Source organism: Notamacropus eugenii, chromosome 4, assembly GCF_028372415.1.
Source record: "Notamacropus eugenii isolate mMacEug1 chromosome 4, mMacEug1.pri_v2, whole genome shotgun sequence".
In the NCBI taxonomy this organism is placed as follows: domain Eukaryota; kingdom Metazoa; phylum Chordata; class Mammalia; order Diprotodontia; family Macropodidae; genus Notamacropus; species Notamacropus eugenii.
In genome coordinates, this window is record NC_092875.1 from 251,084,579 (window position 1) to 251,106,424 (window position 21,846).

A 21,846-nucleotide genomic window follows, 5' to 3' on the forward strand; every position below is an offset into this window, starting at 1 on the left:
TTATTTCCATAGATTTTCACATGAAAAGTATGTAGGCTGCAACAATTTTTTATATATATAAAATGGGGTCATCATTGCATAAAATTTGAAAATGAATGCACTATATAATGAGGCAGCTCACTTCATTTTCAGGCAATCAACATTTGTTAAATGCCCTGTTTGTACCAGGCACTGTGTCAAATGTTAGGGATATAAAATGAGGCAAAAGACAGTCCTTGTCCTCAGGGTGCTCACATTCTAACGTGGGAGACAACAAACTATATATGGGAGAAATAGTAAATAATTAAGACAGAAAGCACTGAAATTAAGAGCAGTTGGGAAAGACTTCCTGTAGAAGATAGAATTTTTAAGACATTTTTCATTGATAGGAAATTCTTACCTAGGCTGAGCCAAAATATGTCTAGTTTTTCTCTTTGGGGCCCTATAGAGCTGTAACTCATCTTCCTGATGTAACTTCCTTGTCTTCTGATTTCAAAGAAAGTTATTATGTCACTCTTAAGTCTTCCCTTTATCCTAAAGGTCCCCCTTTCCTTCAACATGTCTCCGAGTGACATGATTTCAAGTCACATCACCATCCTGGACACTCTCCTCTGAGTCCATTCCAGCTTAGACTTTTCCTTCTTTGAATGTGATGACCAAAACAGGACTCAGTTCTCCAGGAGTGACCCAATCGACAGAGCATCCCAGAGATTTTAACTTCCATCATCGCTGACACATTAATCTTCTACGAATGTGTCCTGATAGTGCATTCTCCTTCTGGTGACCTATGACAACGCTTCACTTTGTTGTGGAAGTGATCCTAGGCTTTAAAGGCTTACTCCCTAGAGCACAAACTTGGGCAGGTCCTGCTAGACTAGAAAAATCCCTCTTAGAGAAGGATCTTTTGTCTGTCATCCAAGGCTGATCATCACTAGTTTGGTCGCAGGCTGATACATTTTTCAGTCATAGAAAAATCTCCAAGACTGGTTTGGAGGGGTTATGATCAGCCTCAAGGTGGGGGAATCCCCAAACTGACAAAATCATGGGTGTTCCAAAGTGAAGTGTATATAGTTCACTATATAGGCAGCTAGATGGCGCAGTGTGCTGGACCTAGAGTCAAAAAGGTCTGAGCTCAAATCCAGCCTCAGATGCTTAGTAGCTGTGTGACCCTGGGCAAGTCACTTTACCCTATTTGCCTCAGTCTTCCTCATCTGTAAAATGAACTGGAGAAAGAAATGGCAAACCACTCCAGTATCCTTGTCAAGAAAACTCCAGTGGAATCATGGAGAGTCAGATATGACTGAACCAACTGAACAACAAATAGTCGCCTACAGGAGAGGAGATGCAGACTTGCAGTCCACTGAAACCACCCAAGCTTCTCGAATGAACTGCTAATCAGCCACATCTCCCTTCATTCTGTACTTGTGCATTTTTATTTTTTAAGCCCATTTTAAGCGTCATCTAAGATTTGGCCTGTTGCTTATGCCTTTTCTAATGTATAAGGATCTGGTTCTGCCATTTGATTTCACTCTCCCTCTCAGGTTTCATCTACATTGGATGAGCATTCTCTCCACACCTTCACCATTGATAAAACAGTAAGATAGAATTGGGGCAAGGATGATGCCCTGTGGCCCTCCACTGAAGACCTCCTGCTAGAGCAAGTCAGAGAATCATATAATTTTATTTCTTCAAGGGAACCTAGAGATAATTTAGTCCCAAACCCTCACTTTACAGACAGGAAACCTGAGGCCTAAATATATCGTCATCTTCTAACTGGAAATTGCCTTTCCTCAGCCCTCATCCTTTCTTAGCTCCTCTGCAGCATCTGATTCTGTTTTACATTCTATTGAATATTGTCTTCTCTCTAGTTTTCCATTGCATGGCTGTCTTTTGGTTTTCCCCTTTTGTCTCAGCATTCCTTCCCAGTCTCCTCTGCTGCTTCAGCATCCAAGTCATGCACCTTCACAGTAAATATTCCTCAAGACTCTGTCCTAGGTCCTCTTCTATTTTAGACTGGAGGCATCTCATATTTAACGTCTAAAACATACCACCCCACCTTTCTATTTCCATAGAGCCTTCCAGTCACTCGGGGTGATAACCTTGGTATCATGCTCTATCCTCACTCTCCTTCACCCCACATATATGATCAGTTGCTTAATCTTGTCATTTTTACCTTTACAACATATCTTTCCTTTATCCCTTCCTCTCTACTAAGAGAGCCCACACCCTCTAGTTTAGGCTCTCATCACTATTTGCTTGGTCTATTACAATCACCTCCTAATTATTCTCCATACTACCATTCTCTCTCCCTTCCACATCCACATCCTACACCCACATTCTACACACAACTGCCAAAGTGATTTTCTTAAAATCCAAGAAAACTTTGAAAGACTTACAATGAAAAATGCTATCCATCCCGAGAAAGAAGTGATGAATTCTCAATATAGACCAAAGCATACTTTTTAAAATGTTCTTTTTAAAAATTTTTTACAACATGACTACTGTGAAAGTGTGTTTTGCATGGCTGCACATGTATAATCTGCATAGCCTTCTTAATGAAGGGGATGGGGAGGGAAGGAGAGAATTTGGAGCTCAAAATTTTGAAAACAAATGTTGAAAATTGTTTTTATGTGTAATTGGGGAAAATAAAATACTAAATAAATTTTAAAAAATAGATCTGTTCAAGTACTACCTTTGATAAGGAATCTTTTCTTCTGCCCCTCCCCTACTTTACCCATTATGTATTTTGTATATATTTGCATATACCTATTTACACATCTCTCTGACAGTGTAAGCACCTTGAGGGCAGCATACCCCTGTTTCATTTTTGTCTTAGTAATCCCAGAGCCTAGCACAGCAAGCTGGGCCATAATAGACACTCCATAAATGCTTACTGATTGATCATAATGTGGACATCTTTCCAATCATTTGCAGTCTTTGATGCGATTACAAATCCATCTCCCCATGCTATCCTGCAGCCCACGTCTCTCCATTTGGTCCAAAGTTGCTAGGAGAGACCTTGTCAGATGCCTTTCAAAAATCCAGACCATATCGGCATCATTTGCCTGATTGACCCATCCTGCAAACTTTGTCAAAAAAGGAAGCGATGTTAATTTGGCCTGACTTGTACAGAGCAAACCCAGACTCATTTAGAGTGATCAGTGCTTCCCTTCCTAAATAATCATAAACTGTCTTTAATTCTCTAATCAAGCTCACTAGCCTGCAATTTCCAAAAGTCCCCCTTTTTTCCTCCTTTTGAATATTGAAACAACATTTTCCTTGAAGCAAGTTCCAGGTACTTCTTTTCCATGATTCCTCAAATCACTGGATTTGGACTTAGGAGACAGACATGGGTTTGAATCTCGCCTCTGCTAGTTGTGTGTCTATGGGCAAAGCATCTAACTGCTCTGATCCCTAGTGGCTTTGTTTTTTTCATCTGAATATGGGGATAATAGTTGCATGAGTTACTTCATGAGGTTGTAGTGAAGACCAAATGACCATCGTGTATGCAAAGTACTTTGAAAAACCTAAAGCTGTTGTTTATCCTTTATCTTGAAGAGGACCAAAATGGCATCATGATGTCAGGGTCAGGTTTCATTGTGTCCAGACCAGCACGAGCTCAGAATGCTGTACCATAGGTTGGGCACAAATAGTCCATGTGGACATTTGGAATGGAGAAGCCTCTACATGTGTGCATCTTGTGTTTCCTTTGGGCTGCTGTGATTCTGCTTTGTTCATACACATAGGGAGTGACTTCTGATGTGGGCACTCCATGATGGGAGCTCCTGTGCCAGTGTCTCCAGTGTCTCCCAATCTGTACTAAAGTTCTTTGGAAAACCCTTTCGAGTGCCCTTGTGCCACGTCTGCTGACCTCTGTGAGCGCTTTGCCACGGGGGAGCTCTTGGTAGGATACTCTTTTAGGGTAAAAACTGAAGGTACTATGTAAGTGTTAGCTGTTGTGATTGTTGCTGCTGCTGCCTGCTCCTAGAATGTAATTCATATGGATTGGGTGTCTTGAGTTCATTTAAAGCAGCTAGGTTCCCTGTTACTATGTCCTTACCTACTCCGGTCTTCCATTTACTCTTACCTATTTTTATTCTATCTTGTGCAGTCTCCTCATCATTCTCGTTGTTTTTATTGAATCATTTCAATCCTATCTGACTCTTCCTGACCTCATTGGGGGTTTTCTTGGCAAAGGTACTGAAGTAGTTTTTCATTTCCTTCTCTAGCTCATTTTACAGATGAGGAAACTGAGACAAACAGGGTTAAGTGACTTGCCCAGGGTCACACAGCTAGTAAGTGTCTGAGGTCAGATTTGAACTCAAGTCCTCCTGACTCCAAGGCCAGTGCTCTATGTACCACCTAGCGCCACCTCCTTTCCTTGTTTCTTTCTTTCTTTCTTTCTTCCTTTCTTTCTTTTCTTTCTTTCTTCCTTTCTTTCTTTCTTTCTTTCTTTCTTTCTTTCTTTCTTTCTTTCTTTCTTTCTTTCTTTCTTTCTTTCTTTCTTTCTTTCTTTTTCTTTCTTTCTTTCTTTCTTTCCTTTTTTTTGCCCAAACAAAGCTTTAAAATTACTTTTAGTTAACTTTTGTAAACCTCAGTTTATTTGGGGTTTTACCCTTTCCTGTACTGCTACTCTGGCGGGCCCATGGCGTTCCATGGTTGTGTTTGTGTCTCTGATTTCATCTTAGGTACACTGCCTTAAAATCTGAGCTTATAGCTGATTTTTAGATGCCTTCTCTTTTCTTCCTCCTTCAGAAGATCAAATTTATTGTTTGAACATCCCCTCTCCTTCTTGAGTCATCTTTCCTCGTAGTGTCTTAAGCCATGGGATGAAATGTATTCTTTCTCTGCCCTTTTTCCAGTTTGTTTTTCAGAAGTATATGAGTGCACATCCTGCTCTCCTCAGAATTCCCAGCCTTCTCTATGATGAACCTGGACATCAGCTGCTCACTTTCCCCCAAGTTTCCTATCACTTTTACTTTACCAGTCAGATCTTCCTCATTGGCCAGGAACAGGTGCAGAGTAGAAGCTACCTGGTTACATCATTTTTCTTCAGAGAGATAAGAACTCATTATCAAGACAGATCAAGAATTTATCCCATGTGGAATATGATTTGCATCAGGTGCTTGAGCAATTCTTACCACCCTAACAGCTTTGTGATCTCAGTTAGGGCTCATCCATTTCTCTACCTGGCCTCATGACCCATACTATATTTCCACAAACTCCTGGTTTTCTCCTTTCATCTTCACCCAAAGGTTCTCCACTATGTTTCATTCTTCTGGTTTGCAGAAATCTTTTTTTAACTGGCACTTATGTGGTCATTTAAAGTTTGCAAACCTATATTCTCATTTACTTATTTTTACCTATTATTGTCCCCCTACTCTGGGAGGTAAGTGCTACTAATTGTTACTATCATCTGTATGTTTCAGAAGAAGAAATTCACGCTTATACGGTGGTTTCCTCCCACCTCTTCAAGGTTATACCCATCAGTTGCTATATTTCAACCTCTCGTACCAACCCAAAAAAATCTCAAGGAGACTTTGGAGGACTTACATGCCTTCTTGTAGTCATATATCATATTCGTTTCATTGTGCCTTTTCCTGCACATTGGGACATAGACACCAAAACCATCAATATTGTTCATGATGCCTTTCTCTTGTGAATTTCTGGACATTTCCACTCATTATTCTTTCTATGTTGCACTTAATTTTATCCACACCATCCAGACTGGCAGCTTTATCTATTTCCTCCTTTACCTTCTTCCATCTCCCTTTTAAAGCTCTCAGGCTCTCTTGATAAGATCAGGAAGTTCTTATAATATCTACTCTTTTCTTAACCACAGGTTCATCATTGCTATATCATAAGTTATGGTCCAGAAAGCCAAATCTTCTCCCCTGACACTCATTTTTAAAACTCCTTTTCCTTCCAAAGTTCTCTGTGTGTGTTCATCCTTTATTGCCAAAGAAGACCATGCCATCAGAGAAATAATGACATGACTTGCACTTGACTTTGTTTTGAGTGAGGGAGGACTGTGCAGGTCACCAGCCTCACTTCTCCTCCAGAGCCATCTGAATCCAGTGACCAGATATTCTTCAGGATGACTGGAGATGATCTGGAATGAGGCAATTGGGGTTAAGTGACTTGCCCAAGGTCACACAGCTAGTGAGTGTCAAGTGTCTGAGGTGAGATTTGAACTCAGGTCCTCCTGACTCCTGCACTGGTGCTCTACCCATTGCACCACCTCGCTGCCCTTTCAAAGTTCTAAACTTCAACTGGAAGAAGCAATGAAAATTCTAGTCCTTTAGGATCCTGCCCAAAAATTCAGAGCCTTCAGAGAGTCTTTCCAGATTTCTTCTGGGGTTATTTTTCCCACACGAATTGTCAGTAATGGCTAGTGGTTGGGTGGTTTGATTATGCTGTGTGAGGAGTGGCTAAGGAAGTAGGGGTGTGTATAGCATGGAGAAGGGAAGATTTGGAGGAAACATGATATATTTGAAGGGCAGTCTTAGGGGAGAGTAAGTAGATACCTGGTGTTGTTCCAGAGAACAGAACTAGTACCATTTGGTGGAATTCCACAAGGAGGCTCTATACACTTTCTAAAATTGGAAGGCAATGTGCTATGATGGAAACAGCCCTGGATTTGGTGTCAGAGAAACTGGGTTTGAATGACATTTTGGTCATTTATGTGTGTATGACCTTTTGAAAGTGACCTAACTGTTCTGGGCCTCCATATTGTGCCATGTTGTGGAAATGCTTGTTTTGTTTCATGAATTGAAAATAAAACAAATTTGTAATAAAAAAAATAGAGGGTGGGGCTAAATGATGTATTACAGATATATATTCTTTCCAACTCTATCTCTGATTTCCGTCTCTGATTCTAAAAGTGGAATTCTACCTCCTAAAGTAGCGAGTTCTCTGTTACTGGAGGTAAATAGGTAAAAGTTGCTTGACTATATATTTGTAAAGTTGTTGAGGAGATTCACACATTAATAGGGCAGTTGAGTTAAATTTCCTTTGAGGTTCTTTCCAAGTCTAAGACCCCATGTTTAGATTTTTTGGGGGGGCGGTAATTCTATGATTTTTTGATTAAACCAGGTAGTACTTGAAGTTTCTTCAGTATTGAGTCTATTGTGGGTAACTAGTCAGGAAAATTAAAAGTTGTGAGCTGCTGAGGTTGCTATGTCACCCACCAGCCATTCAGCAAACAACAGCATCACCTATGACAAGTTTCTGATTCAAAGTCAGTCAGAAGACAAGCGCATCCTCTCTATTTCTTTCCTAGTTTTCAATGTAGTGCCCCTTCACTCCTCTCTGTCATTGATTCCGTGGATTATGGCAAAATAGCTGCTTCGGATCTTTGGAACAGTGTGTCCCGTGTGCTGATACTCACAGCAAATGCCATGACTTTTGATTTAATTGCAGTATCAAGCTTCCATTAATTTGAGTCTTGCTAAGTGGTGGGAGGAGAATGGCAAATCTGAACAGATACACACACACACAGACATACACACACAGAACACATTTCGCATAGGTTGTTAAAAGCAATCAACACCCAAATGGAGGCAAATGTCGGGAATTCGGCTTACTGTGCTGTGGACCTATAAATTAAACCTTTTCTTTAAAAACAGTGACTAGGCATGTTGAGGCAAACCTTGTTACACCATTCATTCCCTCCCTCCACTGGAGTAGCAAGCCAGGGACCTACAAGATAAAACAAAGGCTATTTTGTGTCCACAGATGAACTCATTTATCAGCTCTATTCAGGCTGAAGAGACAGAGGAACAGATCAGTCTTTAAAAATTCTTCTTATTCATGCCCTTCCCACTCCCCCCCTCCAACCCTCAATCATCCACTCACTGTTAACCCAATCAGTACAGACTGAAGACAGCTGGGAAAGAGGATTTTAAAATCCAGTCTCCCCACAACATGGAAAAGTTGAGCATGTTATAACAGGTTTCCAGATTGAAGGCTTTTCTGAAGTACAAATCATAACACCCCTAATGCCCCCCCCCCAAGTATTTTTTTTTAACCTGGAAAGATTGAAAATTGAAAGAATCACGTTTGATTAGTTTGATAGAAAAATGTAGGCTGCTTGTTAGGTCAACAAAATTATTTTTCTTGGTGATTAAATCAAAATGCAAAGGACAATTCATTACAGAGCCTTCATTCAGAGAGCAATGAAAAAAACAGACATTTCAGCAAATGACGCTGTCCAAATGTTTACTGGGCTTGGGAATCTAGACTTTGGAAGCTTTTATTTTGATGTTAGTAAAACAGGAGCCCAGGCAAACTTTTACTGCAGGCTGAGCTCGATGCTTTCATAAAACGTCTGTCTCTACAGCTAATGTGATCAAGACGTGATTTTGTTTCCTTGAGCACTGATGCTCTTTTTTGCTTTGAGGTGAGAAATGAGACCGTCCTTGGAGAGGAGGAGGAAGAGGGGTCTAGAGAATTAGATTCAGTTGGTGGATTTAGTGCCCCTTGATAAGGTGGCATTGATGATCAGTCCTAAAAGATCTTGGCTAAGCTGCCACTTAACCATGGCTGAGTGCATTTGGCTTAACTTTACTGGAGGCACAGTGATCTTGTTCTGTTCAGATAGCTAAATTGGTAACAAAAATGCCAGGGGATCACTGAAAGGAGTTGAGGATAAGCTATATAAAGCAAAATGATTGTGGATCCAAGTTCAGGTCAACCTTGACTTTTGGCTGTTTGCATTACATAGTTCACAACGAAATGATGGTGGTGGCTGGACCTTGATGTGGACATTCTCACCTTGTAACATTAACCTCCAGTCTTCACTCTCTCTGGGAGCTGAATCTCTCTGTCCAAACATGCTTCAAAACAAATACAAATTGAGTTTGTTCCAAAAGTGTGCTCTTTTCTTCCTTTTGGGCTAAAATCAAAACAAGCTTCAAAAAAACCAATAGCACCAAATACTAGTGACTGTGCTTCAATTGTTTGTCAGTTACTAAAACTAACTCCTTCCTATTGTCACTTCTTTCAAGTCTGGGGAGGAGGCACTTTCCTCTCACTTAAAGGAAAGCACCTGTGTGCCAGTTGGCTCTTGTAATCACTTCTCCAATTCTGTGTCCATGGAGGGTTCTGTTGAAGATCTGTTGACTACCTGTATGGTTGCTTAGCCAGGTCTCCTGTGGGAGGGAGGAGTTGGTAAACAGTCCTGATAAAAGAGAAGCTATTTTAATGGTCAGCATGAGAATTTTTAATGACAGTGCCAAGATCAAGTGGACTGATCTCTTGGCTAACCTTTCTTGCAAGAGTTGTTGGGGAGAATTGAATGCACAGAAACTGTACATTATCAAAGGCAGGATCCTTTTAAAACTGAATTTTAGGGGGTGAGTAGGTGGTGCAGTGGATAGAGCATTGACCTAGGGTCAGGAGGATCTGACACTTATTAGCTGTGTGTGAATCACTTAACCCTGATTTCCTCAAACAAACAAACAAACAAATAAAAAACCCAAGAAGCAAACAAAAAAGTTAATTTTAGAATTCCTAAATATTATATTTTATTATATATTGAAGTCATTAAAGGCAGGTCTGGTGTAGTAGAGTTGGATTTGAATCCAGGAAGATCTGGGTTCAAGTTTTGTTTTTTATGAATGCTTATTATGTGACTCTAGGCAAGTCATTTGAACCATCAGTAACCATGCAGAGAAGGTACTGAGCTAGGTTAATAGTGGGAGTTCACTGAATCAATAAAATCATAGGTCTTGACCCTGTTGAGGTCATTTTCTCCCCTTGTGTGAACAGATCTATGAAATGATGGCAACCAATGGGCTAAGATTCAATCGTCAAATATCCATAGGATCATAGATTAAGAGTTGGAAGGGGTCACTGAGGCTATCAAGGACAACCCCTAATCTTACAGATGAGATAGATGAATACAGATGAGTGACATGCAACTTTTCTGGAGGCACATCTCCTGTGTAAAGTAAGGTAGCATAACAGGATTATTTTTGCAAAAACACAACTTGCTTAACAGTATTTCAACATCTCTAGGGGTAAGGGGAGAGAATCCTACTCAAGGGACTGAATATTTGAGAAGTAACTTATGTTTCACAACTGAAGCTCAAGTAATATCTAAAAACACATTTAGGGCTCTTGAATAAATGTTTCCTTCTTCACCCATTCCCCATTTGAAGTATCCCATGGGTGCTGATGAAGAGAAAAGATTGCAGAATTGCTCAAGTCACCTATTTTGGGTGATCCTTTGGAACCCTGAGTAGAGTTGCACATGTCAAGCTGCTCCTACTCGTCTTGCTTCTTTCCCTAGTAATGGAAGCTTTTTAATCACCTGGGTTTGGCTTGACTACCTCAGTCCAGTTCTAGTGAGCCAACCACAATTGCTTCTCTGGTCCTCTTGACCCTGTTCATCAACAGCACGATTAAATTGCCTGTACTCTCTGTTCCTTATCCTGACAAGTACAATTTGAGAGACTGATGATTGGGGGGTGGGGAGGATGAAGAACAGGGTGATTCATATTCCCAGTCTATTTACCAAATGAGAGCGAGAGAGACAGACATACAGACAGAGAGAGCTTGCTCACTACTTGTGAAATAGTCTGGTCAAGTTCTGTGTCCTATGTCAAAGAAAGCATATGCCAGGGAAACGTTCAAGGAAAGCACATGGTGGAGAGAGAGTGGAAGGAGAGAAATAAGTCTCATGCCAATTAAGCCATGTAGGCTATGAATAAAGGTCATGAATATGACTGGATTTAGAGCTAAAATGGACCTTATAAGACATCTAGTCCAACTCCCTTACTTTAAATGTGAAGACGTGGATGCCTTGAAATATCAAATGATTTGATTTCAATCATACAACAGTAAGTGAGCAGAGCCCAGATTCAAACTCAGATCTAGCCCTCCCCCACTGCACTATGATGCCTCTTTGTCCAAATTCCTGATTTTATAGAGGGCAAAGGAGGCCCATCGAAGGGCCTGCAGCAGAAGAGGCCTAAGAAGATTTGAGCCTGAACTTCATATGAACAAATATACTGATACTGATTATCAAGGGGAAATGTGAAATTTCCCAAATGAGAGATTGATGTATATAAAGCATGAGAGAACAGATGCTGATGTTGGCATGGACTGTATGATGTTATAAGCCAGAGTTTGTGGCACAAGGCAGTCACATCTCCTTCTCTATGATTACTCAGCTTTTCTGAGGGAGGCCAACAGACCAGAGCAATCTAGATCAGGCAGGTTCTCTACCTTAATGGTAAAGGATAAAGCCCTCTTGATTCCATATTACTGAGGAGACCTTTCCCCCCCACTCCAAGCTCTCTGGCTGATACTATTTTATTAGGCTCTCAAAAAGGTGGGAGAGACAGTATTGTTAACTAAAGTATCAGTGAAGACATTTTTTAAAAAATGTGAAAAAATTATATGCAGCAAACCTAGCTGCAGAGGAAACACTGTCGTTAGCTTAGCTCTTTTTTCTTTTGGTGGATATTACATGGCTATATTAAACATTCTTTATTATGAACAGCTTATTAACAGTGTTAAGCCATTCATGTACAGAATTGACCTTCTTAATCAGAAAAAAAAACCTCCCATAAAGTTTTAGTCAAAATATTATTTGTTATTGCTTGAATATTCCTAAGGCAGTACAGAATTTTAGCTTGGGTGTAGTACATCTGGGGTCTTTGGAATGATACAGGCATCATTTCTAATTGTTAGAAATACCAGCAATAACTAACCAACAATATGACTAAAATTTGAATAATTTGGACTTGCCATTCCTACTTTCATGCCTTTGCTTACATCATTTTCTCTGCCTACAATCACCTCAGTTCCCATCTTGGCCAATGGAAATCCTGTCCATTTGAGCAGGGCTTTGAGACTCAACTCAAGGATCCATCCTCTACAATGCCTAATTATCTCACCTGGAAGCAATTGCTTCCTGAGTTGCACCATTACAGCACTTCATTTGGGCCACTTAAGTTAGTCATTATACACTGGATTTCAGTTATTTGTGCACACACATTATCTCCCTTAAGACCACAAGATTTTGGAGGTGGGGATTTGTCTTCGTGTACACAGTATACATTTTTTTTGTTCTGCATGGTAACTCATACTGTGCCTTGCACATAAGAGATGCCTCATACATAGTTGGTGATTGAACAAATGAGTATTGGTTACAAATGTAAATTACAACTGTTACTCATCTAATTTTTACCTACAACAATTTAGTATGAAAATTTGTCTTTTACTATATTTTATATATCATATATGTATATTTGTGTGTATATATATAATACATATATAAATATATGCATATTTGTGTATATATATATGTCTTTGTGGAGGAAGAATTACAATAAAATTCGTTTCAGAGAGCTTGCTGTTTTTTAGTCTTTGTAAAGTCGGGTTCAGTAAATAAATTAGTTATTTATCATAGGAAGATGATTTAAAACCAGTTTACTTTTTATCTATTTTTTCTAAGAACATTCCTAGAGGGGAACAATTCCAGCATCTTCTGACCTGAGATGAACTTCACTTTATGCACAGATTTCCATTTTCCAATTAATTATTTATCCAACTAGTCAATCAGCATTTGTTAAGTACCTGTTGTGTGCAGAACTGTAAGGGTGGGGGTGAGAAGGTAGAATCAAAGTTTAGATGAGACAGTTCCTGCCCCTATGGGAGTTTTCAGACTAGGAGAGGGATGAGATACCAATACAGATTAATGAATGCATACTTGCGTGATAAGTATTTGAAAACAAAAATTAAGTGTTATGTAAAGTCTGAGGGAAGGGGACAGAGGTGGGATAAGCAAAGCCTTTTTGGTGGGCAGTTCAATTGGTCTTTAAAGGATGGATAGGCATGTAATGGGCAAAGAAGGTAAGGTTTAGGCAGAGAAGCAGGGTGAATGAAGGTACAAGTAGCATTCAAAAGATAAAGAGAAGTCCTATTTGGCTGGAGTCTGTAGTGCCTGGAGGTAAATGATATGAGTTTAGACTGGTGAGCTTGGTACCAGGTCATGTAGGTCCTTCAATGGCAGGTGAAGGAGTCTGAACTTCAGTTGATAATGGGAGCCACTAAAGATTTTTTTGAGTAGTGGATGACATGACCAAATAAATATATGAATAAAGACGATTAGTCTTTCAGTAGTATGGAAGTTCAGTTGGGTGGGGTGAGAAATCAGAGATTCAAAGAACTGTAGGGAGGCTCATGTTATCAGTTCAGTGAGGTGGTAATGAGGACAATCTGTGCCCCAAGAGATGGCCACAGGGAACAGAGAGGAGGGTCAGAGTGAGAGATGCTGCTCAGATGGAACTGATAGGACTTGGTAACGCTGGTCTGGACATAAGAGGTAAGAAAGAGGAAAGGGTCAAAGCTAACACAAAGCTTATGGGAGAGAGCAAACTCGTATCATTTACCTCCATGCATGATGGGCTCCAGTCAAATTGGACTTAATCTTTTCAACATGACTTTTACCTTTATTTACCCTACTTCATGCCTAGCATTGTTGGAAACAGTGAAGGAGATATTTTGGAAGAAAAAGAATAAGTTTGGTTTCGGATGTGCTGAATTTGAGATTCTTGTGAGAGATCTGGGTGGAGATAACCTGTAAGCAATTATAAAGGTGCAGGTCAGGAGCCCAGAAGAGAGGCGAGATACATATGTGGGAGTTTTTTCTGCAGAGAGGTGATGGTTGAAGTCTTGGGGGTGAATGAGATTGCCAAGGGAGAGAGTGTAGAGAGAAGCGAGCCAACAACAGAATTTGGGGGAAAATACTCTACATGTAGATCAGGAAGAGAAATTAGAGGCTGCCAGCAAAGACAGAAAAGAAGTTGAAGAAGGAGGAGGAGGGTTTTTGTATTTCTTAAACCAAAGGTAGAGTAGTTAAGTGTTAAGAATTGTAGATGGCAAGGAGGGATCAGAAGTGGCCATTATATCTGGTGGTTAGGAGGCCATTGGTGACTTTGGACAGAACTGTTTTAGCAGATTTTGTTTGGCAAAATCAGACTATAAGGGGTGAAGACAAAGTAGGTGGGGAGGAAGTGGCTGCAGCAAAAATAGACAACTTATGAAGAATTTTGGCAATAAGAGGAAAATGGACGAGAGCTGGGTGGCATAGAAAGGAAGTCTATTGTTTTCATTTTTTAAAAAAAGGACTATCATCATTTGAAATCTCATTGGTCTTAATGACAGTAGTTTTCACTTAAAACGGTTGTAGCTCAATGACATTTTTGGAATCACCAGCACTTTCTTCAGCATAGTTCAGCATAGAGACAACCTGAAGGTTCCTGGCACTTAAAAAAAAATCCCAATGAACAGTTTGTCTGCCCTTTGACATAAAATACGTGATAGTGTGTTGTCATTGGACCAGACTTTTTTGGGTGGAAAGAAGATGGATTCATTCTTAGGTGACAAGAGTATTCTGCCTTCAGTTTGGAGAATACTGTTGGCACACAGTAGGTGCTTAATAAATGTACACTGAGGATGGTTGTTCAAGTCCTTCTAAGCCCAGTCCTCATTTGACTGATTTCACCAGTATCTGCTTAAGGAAGATGGACAAAACTTCCGACCAATTTTACTGTCTTGACCAAAATGCCATTGACTGTGAAGTGAAGGCTAAAAAGCCTGGACTTATGTTTGTGTATTAACATCAGAGAATTAGCAATAGTATGGAAGCCTGATTTACACTAATTAGAACAAAATAACGTGGTCAGGTTGCCTCCATGTACTTGAGAGTGTGCCTGGAACTACAAAGTGCTACTTTTAGTTTCTGATATCAGAAATGTTTTCCTCACTGGTGTTCCCAGGTGTCAACACAGACATTTTCAAAAAGGAAAAAATTCAGGATGGAAATAGTCCATTCCCGCTGGGACTTCTCTGAAGCAGAAAGATTATAGGTTACCTGCCAATCTTAACAACAGTTAAGGTGTGTGGATAAAGTGTGGGAAAGGAAAGGGGGGCTTGACTTCCAAATGACTGAAAGCCTGTCAGCACAAGAGTGTGGAAAGGGGATTAATCCTGGAGCCACAGGAAGTAGGTTCAAATGTCACCTCTCATTGTATAGCTTGTGTGGCCTTGGGCAAGTCTCTGAACCTCAGTTTCTTCATCTGCAAAATGACCTCTGTGCTCCCTATGAGCTATGCTTTCTCAATTCCTTCCCTGAAGGCCATAGCCATAAAATGACTTTTTTGACAATGAGAGTTTCCCTCTGAAATACAGACTGGTTTGCTTTACTCATTGAGTGGTCTGGTCAGGGGTGAAAAGAAAGTAGGAAGTGTTTCTTTGCCTACCAGTAATGCAGCATTAGATGAACACTGTTCAGAAGGATCTGGCCATGTCTTATCATTTCCACCAGTGGGAACAGGGACTTAAATTTGCAAAATGGCCACGATTTCTCAGGCCACCTTTTGATACACAATACAGTCAGTTAAAAAGAAATGCATCATTTGAATGCAGCCTCTCATCCACTCTTGCGGGTGCAATGGAGACCCGGATTATTTTAAACAGCGTTTATTGTATTTAATACATTATAAAATTTGAAAAATTGTAGGAAAGCCGCAGATTCAAACCAGAGCAAACTCTAACAAGTAATAATTCTGGCCCCTTTGCAAAACTGTCAGTTTAAAAACAACGTGATGTTCACATTGGCGAGGCAGACGAAAGAGGTGAGACTTTGTACAAGCTATGGTCAGTCTAACAACTTGCAGATGCAACGTGCTTGTGAATGGGTTCTGAAGTCCTGAACTGTCCCCTCCTCAAGAGAGGCCTCCAAGCCTCCATCTGCAAAGGAACTCAATTCAAGGTGTAAAAAAAGAAAAGAAAAAGTGAGGGGAGAAAGAGAGAAAGAGAACGAGAGAAAACCGATGGCTGTTTGGCAATGGAAAACGTAAGGAGAGTGTGTCCTCAGCGGTCATGGCTTGTTTATTGGTAAGCGGGCCTCAGGAAGGCCTAGGACACTTCATGGCCATCACAGCACCCACGTCAGCTACCACATCATCATCATCATTAGGATTTTTTGCATTTCCTACCTTTTGACATATATATATATTTATATATTTTTTACACCTTGAGGTTATTATTACTATTCCAATTGTCCCATATGAATACAGGTATGGTCTCTATTTGATATAAATGTGTCTTTATTCGATTTCCATTCCAGGACTTGGTTTGATGTCCCAACTGCACATGAATGTCCCTTTTTTCTTTTTCTTTTTTTTTTTGCATAAGAAACATGTCCATTCAGTCCAGAGGCTCCTGCTTTATTCGAATGACAGAGGGTGCACGAGATGTCCGTCTGAGTTCTCGCCTCAGTACGTATTCACTGAATTGGGAAGAGTCTACCCCTCCTCCACAGGAGCCCACAATTTCAAAGCCTCGTTGCTGCAACCTCTCAAGTACCTGGAAAAGACGAAGATACATATTCAGGTGGGGAGGAAAATGGACCACTGGCCACTAGGAGCGAGAGGAACACCGAGGGGGTCTTGTTACTATATACAGGGTTATAGTGATACCTGTTTTGTGGATTTTCAGGTCCAGTAGTTCTCATAAAAGCCCCAGGCAGTCTTTTCAAGTCCAGAAGCATTTATTAAATACTTATTACTTGCTAGGCACTGTGCTAAGTGCTGGAGATGCAAAGAAAAAAGGGCAAAAAACCAGAGCCCTCAAACAGCTTATGTGCTGAAACTAATTTCAGTTTTACAGGAGAGACAAAAACACTCCAGTGAAGCTTCATTCACATTTAATAATGCTCTATATCTAGCTGGTCCCAGACCATGCTCTACATCCTATCCAGATATCTACCAGTCTACCCTGGCATCTTGTCATCTGCCATGTCCCCTCTTGCTCTGGGGACAATACTAACATAGCTAATGATCAGGGTGTGACGATGAGGATGGCCCTAGAGCCCCACTCCTGATCCCTGGGACTCCACAAGACATTTTCCCCATTACAATATAAGCTTCTTGCCATCTAGAGAAAGAACTATGGTCAGAACGCAGAAGCAAACAGACTATTTTCTCTTTTATTTTGTTTTTCTCATGGTTTCTCCCATTTGTTTTAATTCTTTTATGCAACATGACTAATGTAAAAATGCGTTTAATAGGAATGTATGTGTAGAACCCGTATAAGATTGCATGCCATCTTGGGGAGGGAGGGGGAGAAAATTTGGAACTTATGTAAGTGATTGTTGAAAATGGAAAACAAATGAATTAATAAATCTAAGCTTCTTGAGTGTAGAAATGATCTCACTTTTGTATCTGTATCTCCTTGCTTTTCGCTTTGCCTGGCATCTGATTCTTCTTCATTCCTTCATTTCAAACCTCATCCCCTCTTTAAAAAAAGTTTTACTGACATGCTTTGTTTTACACGACAAACATTTCCAGTTGATCCCTACTCCATGAGAGGTTGCTTATAACAAAATAAAACAATCAAACAAATCTAACAATACATTGACCTTATTTGAAAGTACATGTAACATTTCACATCTGTAGTCTCCCCCACCTCTAACATCTTTTTATTTTAAAGTTTTTAAAATAAATTTTTTTTATTTTTAAAAATCAATACAGACCTATTCCATCACCTACACACCCCATTGAAAAAAAGAAAAATCAAAAACAAATTCCTTGTTAACAAATGTGCACAGTTAAGCAAAAAAGAAAAAAGAAAAAAAAGAAAAGACTCCTTAACTAGCTGGATACAAAAATAGATATAGTGTCATTCTGTACCCTAATCCAGCAGCTCTCTGTAAGGAGGGATGTTTCATCATCTTCCTCTGGAATCACAAATGGTCATTGTACTCATCATATTTCTTAAAAGTTTTCAAAGTTGTTCCTCTGTACAATGTTGTCATTTTATTAATTATTCTCCTCGTTCTGATCATTTCATTCTTCATCAGTTTATAAAAGTATTGGAAGTATTCCATTTTCATAGTATTGCAATTACATTACAAATTGTTCTTCGGATTCTGCTTATTTCACTGTGCATCAGTCTTATAAAAGTCTTTCCATGTCTCTGAAATTATCTAATTCCTCATTTCTTATACCACAATAATATTCCATCACATTCAATATGTCATAATTTATTCAGCCATTCATCAGATGATGCACATGCCTTTAGCATTTGGGTTTTTTGCCACTGAGAAAACCTTTATAATTATTTTTGTACCTGTGAAAGCTTTTCCTGTTTCTTTTAGACAGAGACATAGCACTGGTATAGTTGGATCAACGTGCCTATACTGTCAAATAACTTTGTGTATATAATTCCAAATTTCTTTGTAGAATGGTTGTACCCACTCACAGGTTACCGACAACATATCAGTGTGCCTGTTTTCCCACAGCACCTCTAACATTTATTTTCCCTTTTTGACTCGTCAATCTGATGGGGGTGAAGTATAATCTCAGAATTGCTTTAATTTGCATGTTTCTAATTAGCAATGATTTGGAGTATTTTTCCACAACTTCCTGTTCATATCCTTAGACATTTATCAATTAGGCAATTGCTCTTTCTATTGTAAATTTGAATCAATTCTTTATATATCTTAGAAACTAAGCCTCTGTGAGGTTGCAAAGATTTTTTTCTGAGGTAATTATTTCCCTTTTAACCTTAGCTTTATAAGATTTGTTTCTGCAAAAACTTTTAAATTTTATATGATCAATATTACTCATTTTATCTTTTGTGATCCTATTATTCCTTGTCATAAACTTTTCTTCTATCCATAGATCTGATACATACTTTTTTTTTTGACATTTATCTACTTTGCTTACGATGTGACTTTTTATATCTAAGTCATGTATCTATTTGGAGCTTATCTTGATAGAAGTCATGAGATATTGGTCTAAATCTAATTCCTTTCATACTGTCGCCCATTTTCCCCAGTGGTTTTTGTCAAATTTTTTGTTGTACACTTGTTTCAGTCATGTCTGACTCTTTGTGACTCCATATGGGGTTTTCTTCAACAAAGATACTGGAGTGCTTTGTCATGTCCTTCTCCAGCTCATTTTACAGATGAGGAAACTGAAGCAAACAGGGTTAAGTGACTTTTCCAGGGTCACACAGCTAGTAAATGTCTGGGGTCAGATTTCAACTCTGGAAGCTGAATCCTCCCAATTTCAGGTCTGGTGCTCTGTGCACTATGGCGTGCACTACGTGCCTTTTTGTCACATAGAGAGTCCTTTTCCGAGAAGCTGGAGTCTTTGTGTTTATCAAATACATCTCACCTCAGACACTTGACGCTCACTAACTGTGTGACCTTAGGCAAGTCACTTAACCCCAATTGCCTCATCTTGGGTCATCTCCAGTCATTCTGATGAGTATCTGGTCACTGGATTCAGATGGCTCTGGAGGAGAAATGAGGCTGGTGACCTGCGCAGCCCTCCCTCACTCAAAACAAAGTCAAATGCAAGCCATGTCATTATTTCTCTGATGGCGTGGTCTTCTTTGGCAATGAAGGATGAACACACCCTCCCATGCTAGATACATTTGCTTCTGTATGTGGTATGCCTAATCTGTTCCAATGACTGATCCCTCTATTTTCGAATCAGCACATAATCGTTTTGAAAATCTCAGCCTTGTAGTATATTTTAAGATTTGGCACAGCTGGTTTCCTTTCATTTCCCTATTCCCGTTATTATTATTATCACTGAGATTCTTTGTCTTTTGGGACTCCATTTGAATTTTGGTTGTTTTTCTTCTAGTTTGATAAAGTAAATCTTGTGGTAGTTTGATTGGTTTGACATTGAATAAGTCACTTAGATAGTATTTCCATTTTTATCATCTCCTACCCACGAGCAACTGACATTTTCCAATTATTTAGGTCTGTATTTCTGTAAAGAGTGTTTACAGTTGTATTTATACAGTTCTTGTGTGTATCTTGGTAGGTAGATTCCTAATTATTTCATACAGTCTAATTATTTAAATAAGATTACTCTTTTAATCTCTTCCCACTGGGTTTTAATGGTATTATATAGAAATCCTAATGATGTTGGTAGATGTTATATATTCTGCTAAAGTTACTATGTACTTAATGTTATATACTAAAGTTCAATTAATTCTAATTAACTTGCTTTCTAGGGTCATTTGCAAAAAGTGATAATTTTGTTTCTTTTTTCCTATGCTTTTTCCCTCAATTTCTTTTTGTCTTATTGCTATAGCTAATATTTATGGTACTGTATCAGACAGAAGTGGTGACAATGGATATCTTTTGTTCACCCCTAATTTTTTGGAAAGTATTCTAGTTTATCTCCATTATATATGATGGTAACTCTTGGTTTTATATATACTAACTACCTTTTAAAGAAAAGGTCCACTTATTCCCATGTTTTGTAGTGTTTTTTAAAAAATGGAAATGGGTATTTTGTTTTGTCAAAAGCTTTTTCTGCATCTATCATGTAATCACAATTTTTGTTGATTTTGGTATTAATATGGTTAACTAAGCAAATAGATTTCCTAATATTAAACCAATCTTGCACTCCTTGCACATGATTATAGTTATATGTTGTTTTAACTTCTTTGCCAATATTTTATTTAAACTTTTTGTATCAATGTTCATTAGGGATATTGGTCTGCAGTTTTCTTTTTCAATTTTGGCACTTCCTGGTTTATGTATCAAGATCATATTTGTGTCACAGAAAAAATTTGGTAGGATCTCTTCTTTTACTATTTTTTTCCAAACAGTTTACATCATTTTGGAATTAATTTTTTGAATGTTTGATATAATTCACTTGTGAATCTATCTGGCCCTACAGTTTTTTTCCCTTTCAGTTTCATTATTCAATTTCTTCCTTTGAAATTGGATTAAATTCTTCATTTCTTGTTCTGTTATTTTGAGTACCATATTTTTGTAAATATCAATTTATTTCATTTAAGTTGTCAGTTTTATTGACATACACTAGGGTAAAATAGTTTCTAATAATACCCTCTATTCTTCACTAGTGAATTCTCCTTTTTCATTTTTGATACTGGTAAAAATTAGCTTAATGCTCTATCTTTTTAAAGTGATTCAATTCTCATTTACATAAACTGAAGTATTTACTTCTGCATAACTTTTACTTGCTACATTCAGTAAACTAAATACTTGGTGATCTCAATATGAATGCTGACACTAATCCATTGCAGAGAAGATAATTTTCTGTGATGAGCTAAAGGAATTGAAATTAAATCTTTTGAACAGGTGATTCCTTTAAAGAAGTGATGGGAAGAGGAGTAGAAGGGTAATAATTTAAATTAGCCCTAAAACTAGAGGACTCTGTATAGGTAAATTGGTTTGAAAGTAATATTGTATTTATGTACATGGAAATGGAATAAGTCAGCAATGATCTAGGTAATGACAATACAGTCTGTCAAATTTCTCAGCTTATCCCCTTTGCATGCTTTATCTTTTCTTACTATTGTTTAAGGTTCCTAATCATGAGACAGTATTTCATACCTGAATTTGTATGATTTATGTAATTTCAACACTGCATGGTTGTCTCAAAATTGGAAACCTTGAAGCGTAGGGACAGCAAAGGCTGTAGTGTGTTATCAACAATGACTTGACTGCAAGACATGAAATGAAAAGTATCAGCAAATATAGGTGTGGCTGGATGTGGAGGTGAGTCAATCGTGAAACATGAGTGTCAGCCTGACAACTACACTGGTATCCACAAGCCAGAAAAAGAATCAGAAGAGGACTTCAGCTTATCAAGTAGATCTTAGATGGTGGTTTTATGGGGAGATATGAATGGGAATCACACAGGCTGGAGAAACCATGGACAGGCTGTAATCTGTACTGGCAGATCGTGCGTCCATCAATGTCTTTCTTTGCATCTACTGACTCTTTGTCTTTCTCTATATAATAAAAATTTCCATATAAACATACATACACACATATATATGCACATACAATTG

General features: G+C 38.8%; 1 protein-coding gene across 5 annotated transcripts in view; it reads right to left on the minus strand.

Moving 5' to 3' along the window:
* Window positions 1-15,458: 15,458 nt before the first annotated feature.
* Window positions 15,459-21,846, minus strand: part of KCTD1 (potassium channel tetramerization domain containing 1) — a 246,445-nt gene continuing 240,057 nt past the window's right edge. For all 5 annotated transcript variants that reach the window (XM_072604458.1, XM_072604459.1, XM_072604460.1 and 2 more), the window contains one exon: window positions 15,459-16,362. In XM_072604458.1, the coding sequence (XP_072460559.1) occupies window positions 16,204-16,362 (159 nt within the window). In that variant the 3' untranslated portion in view covers window positions 15,459-16,203. The remainder of the gene's footprint in view (window positions 16,363-21,846) is intronic.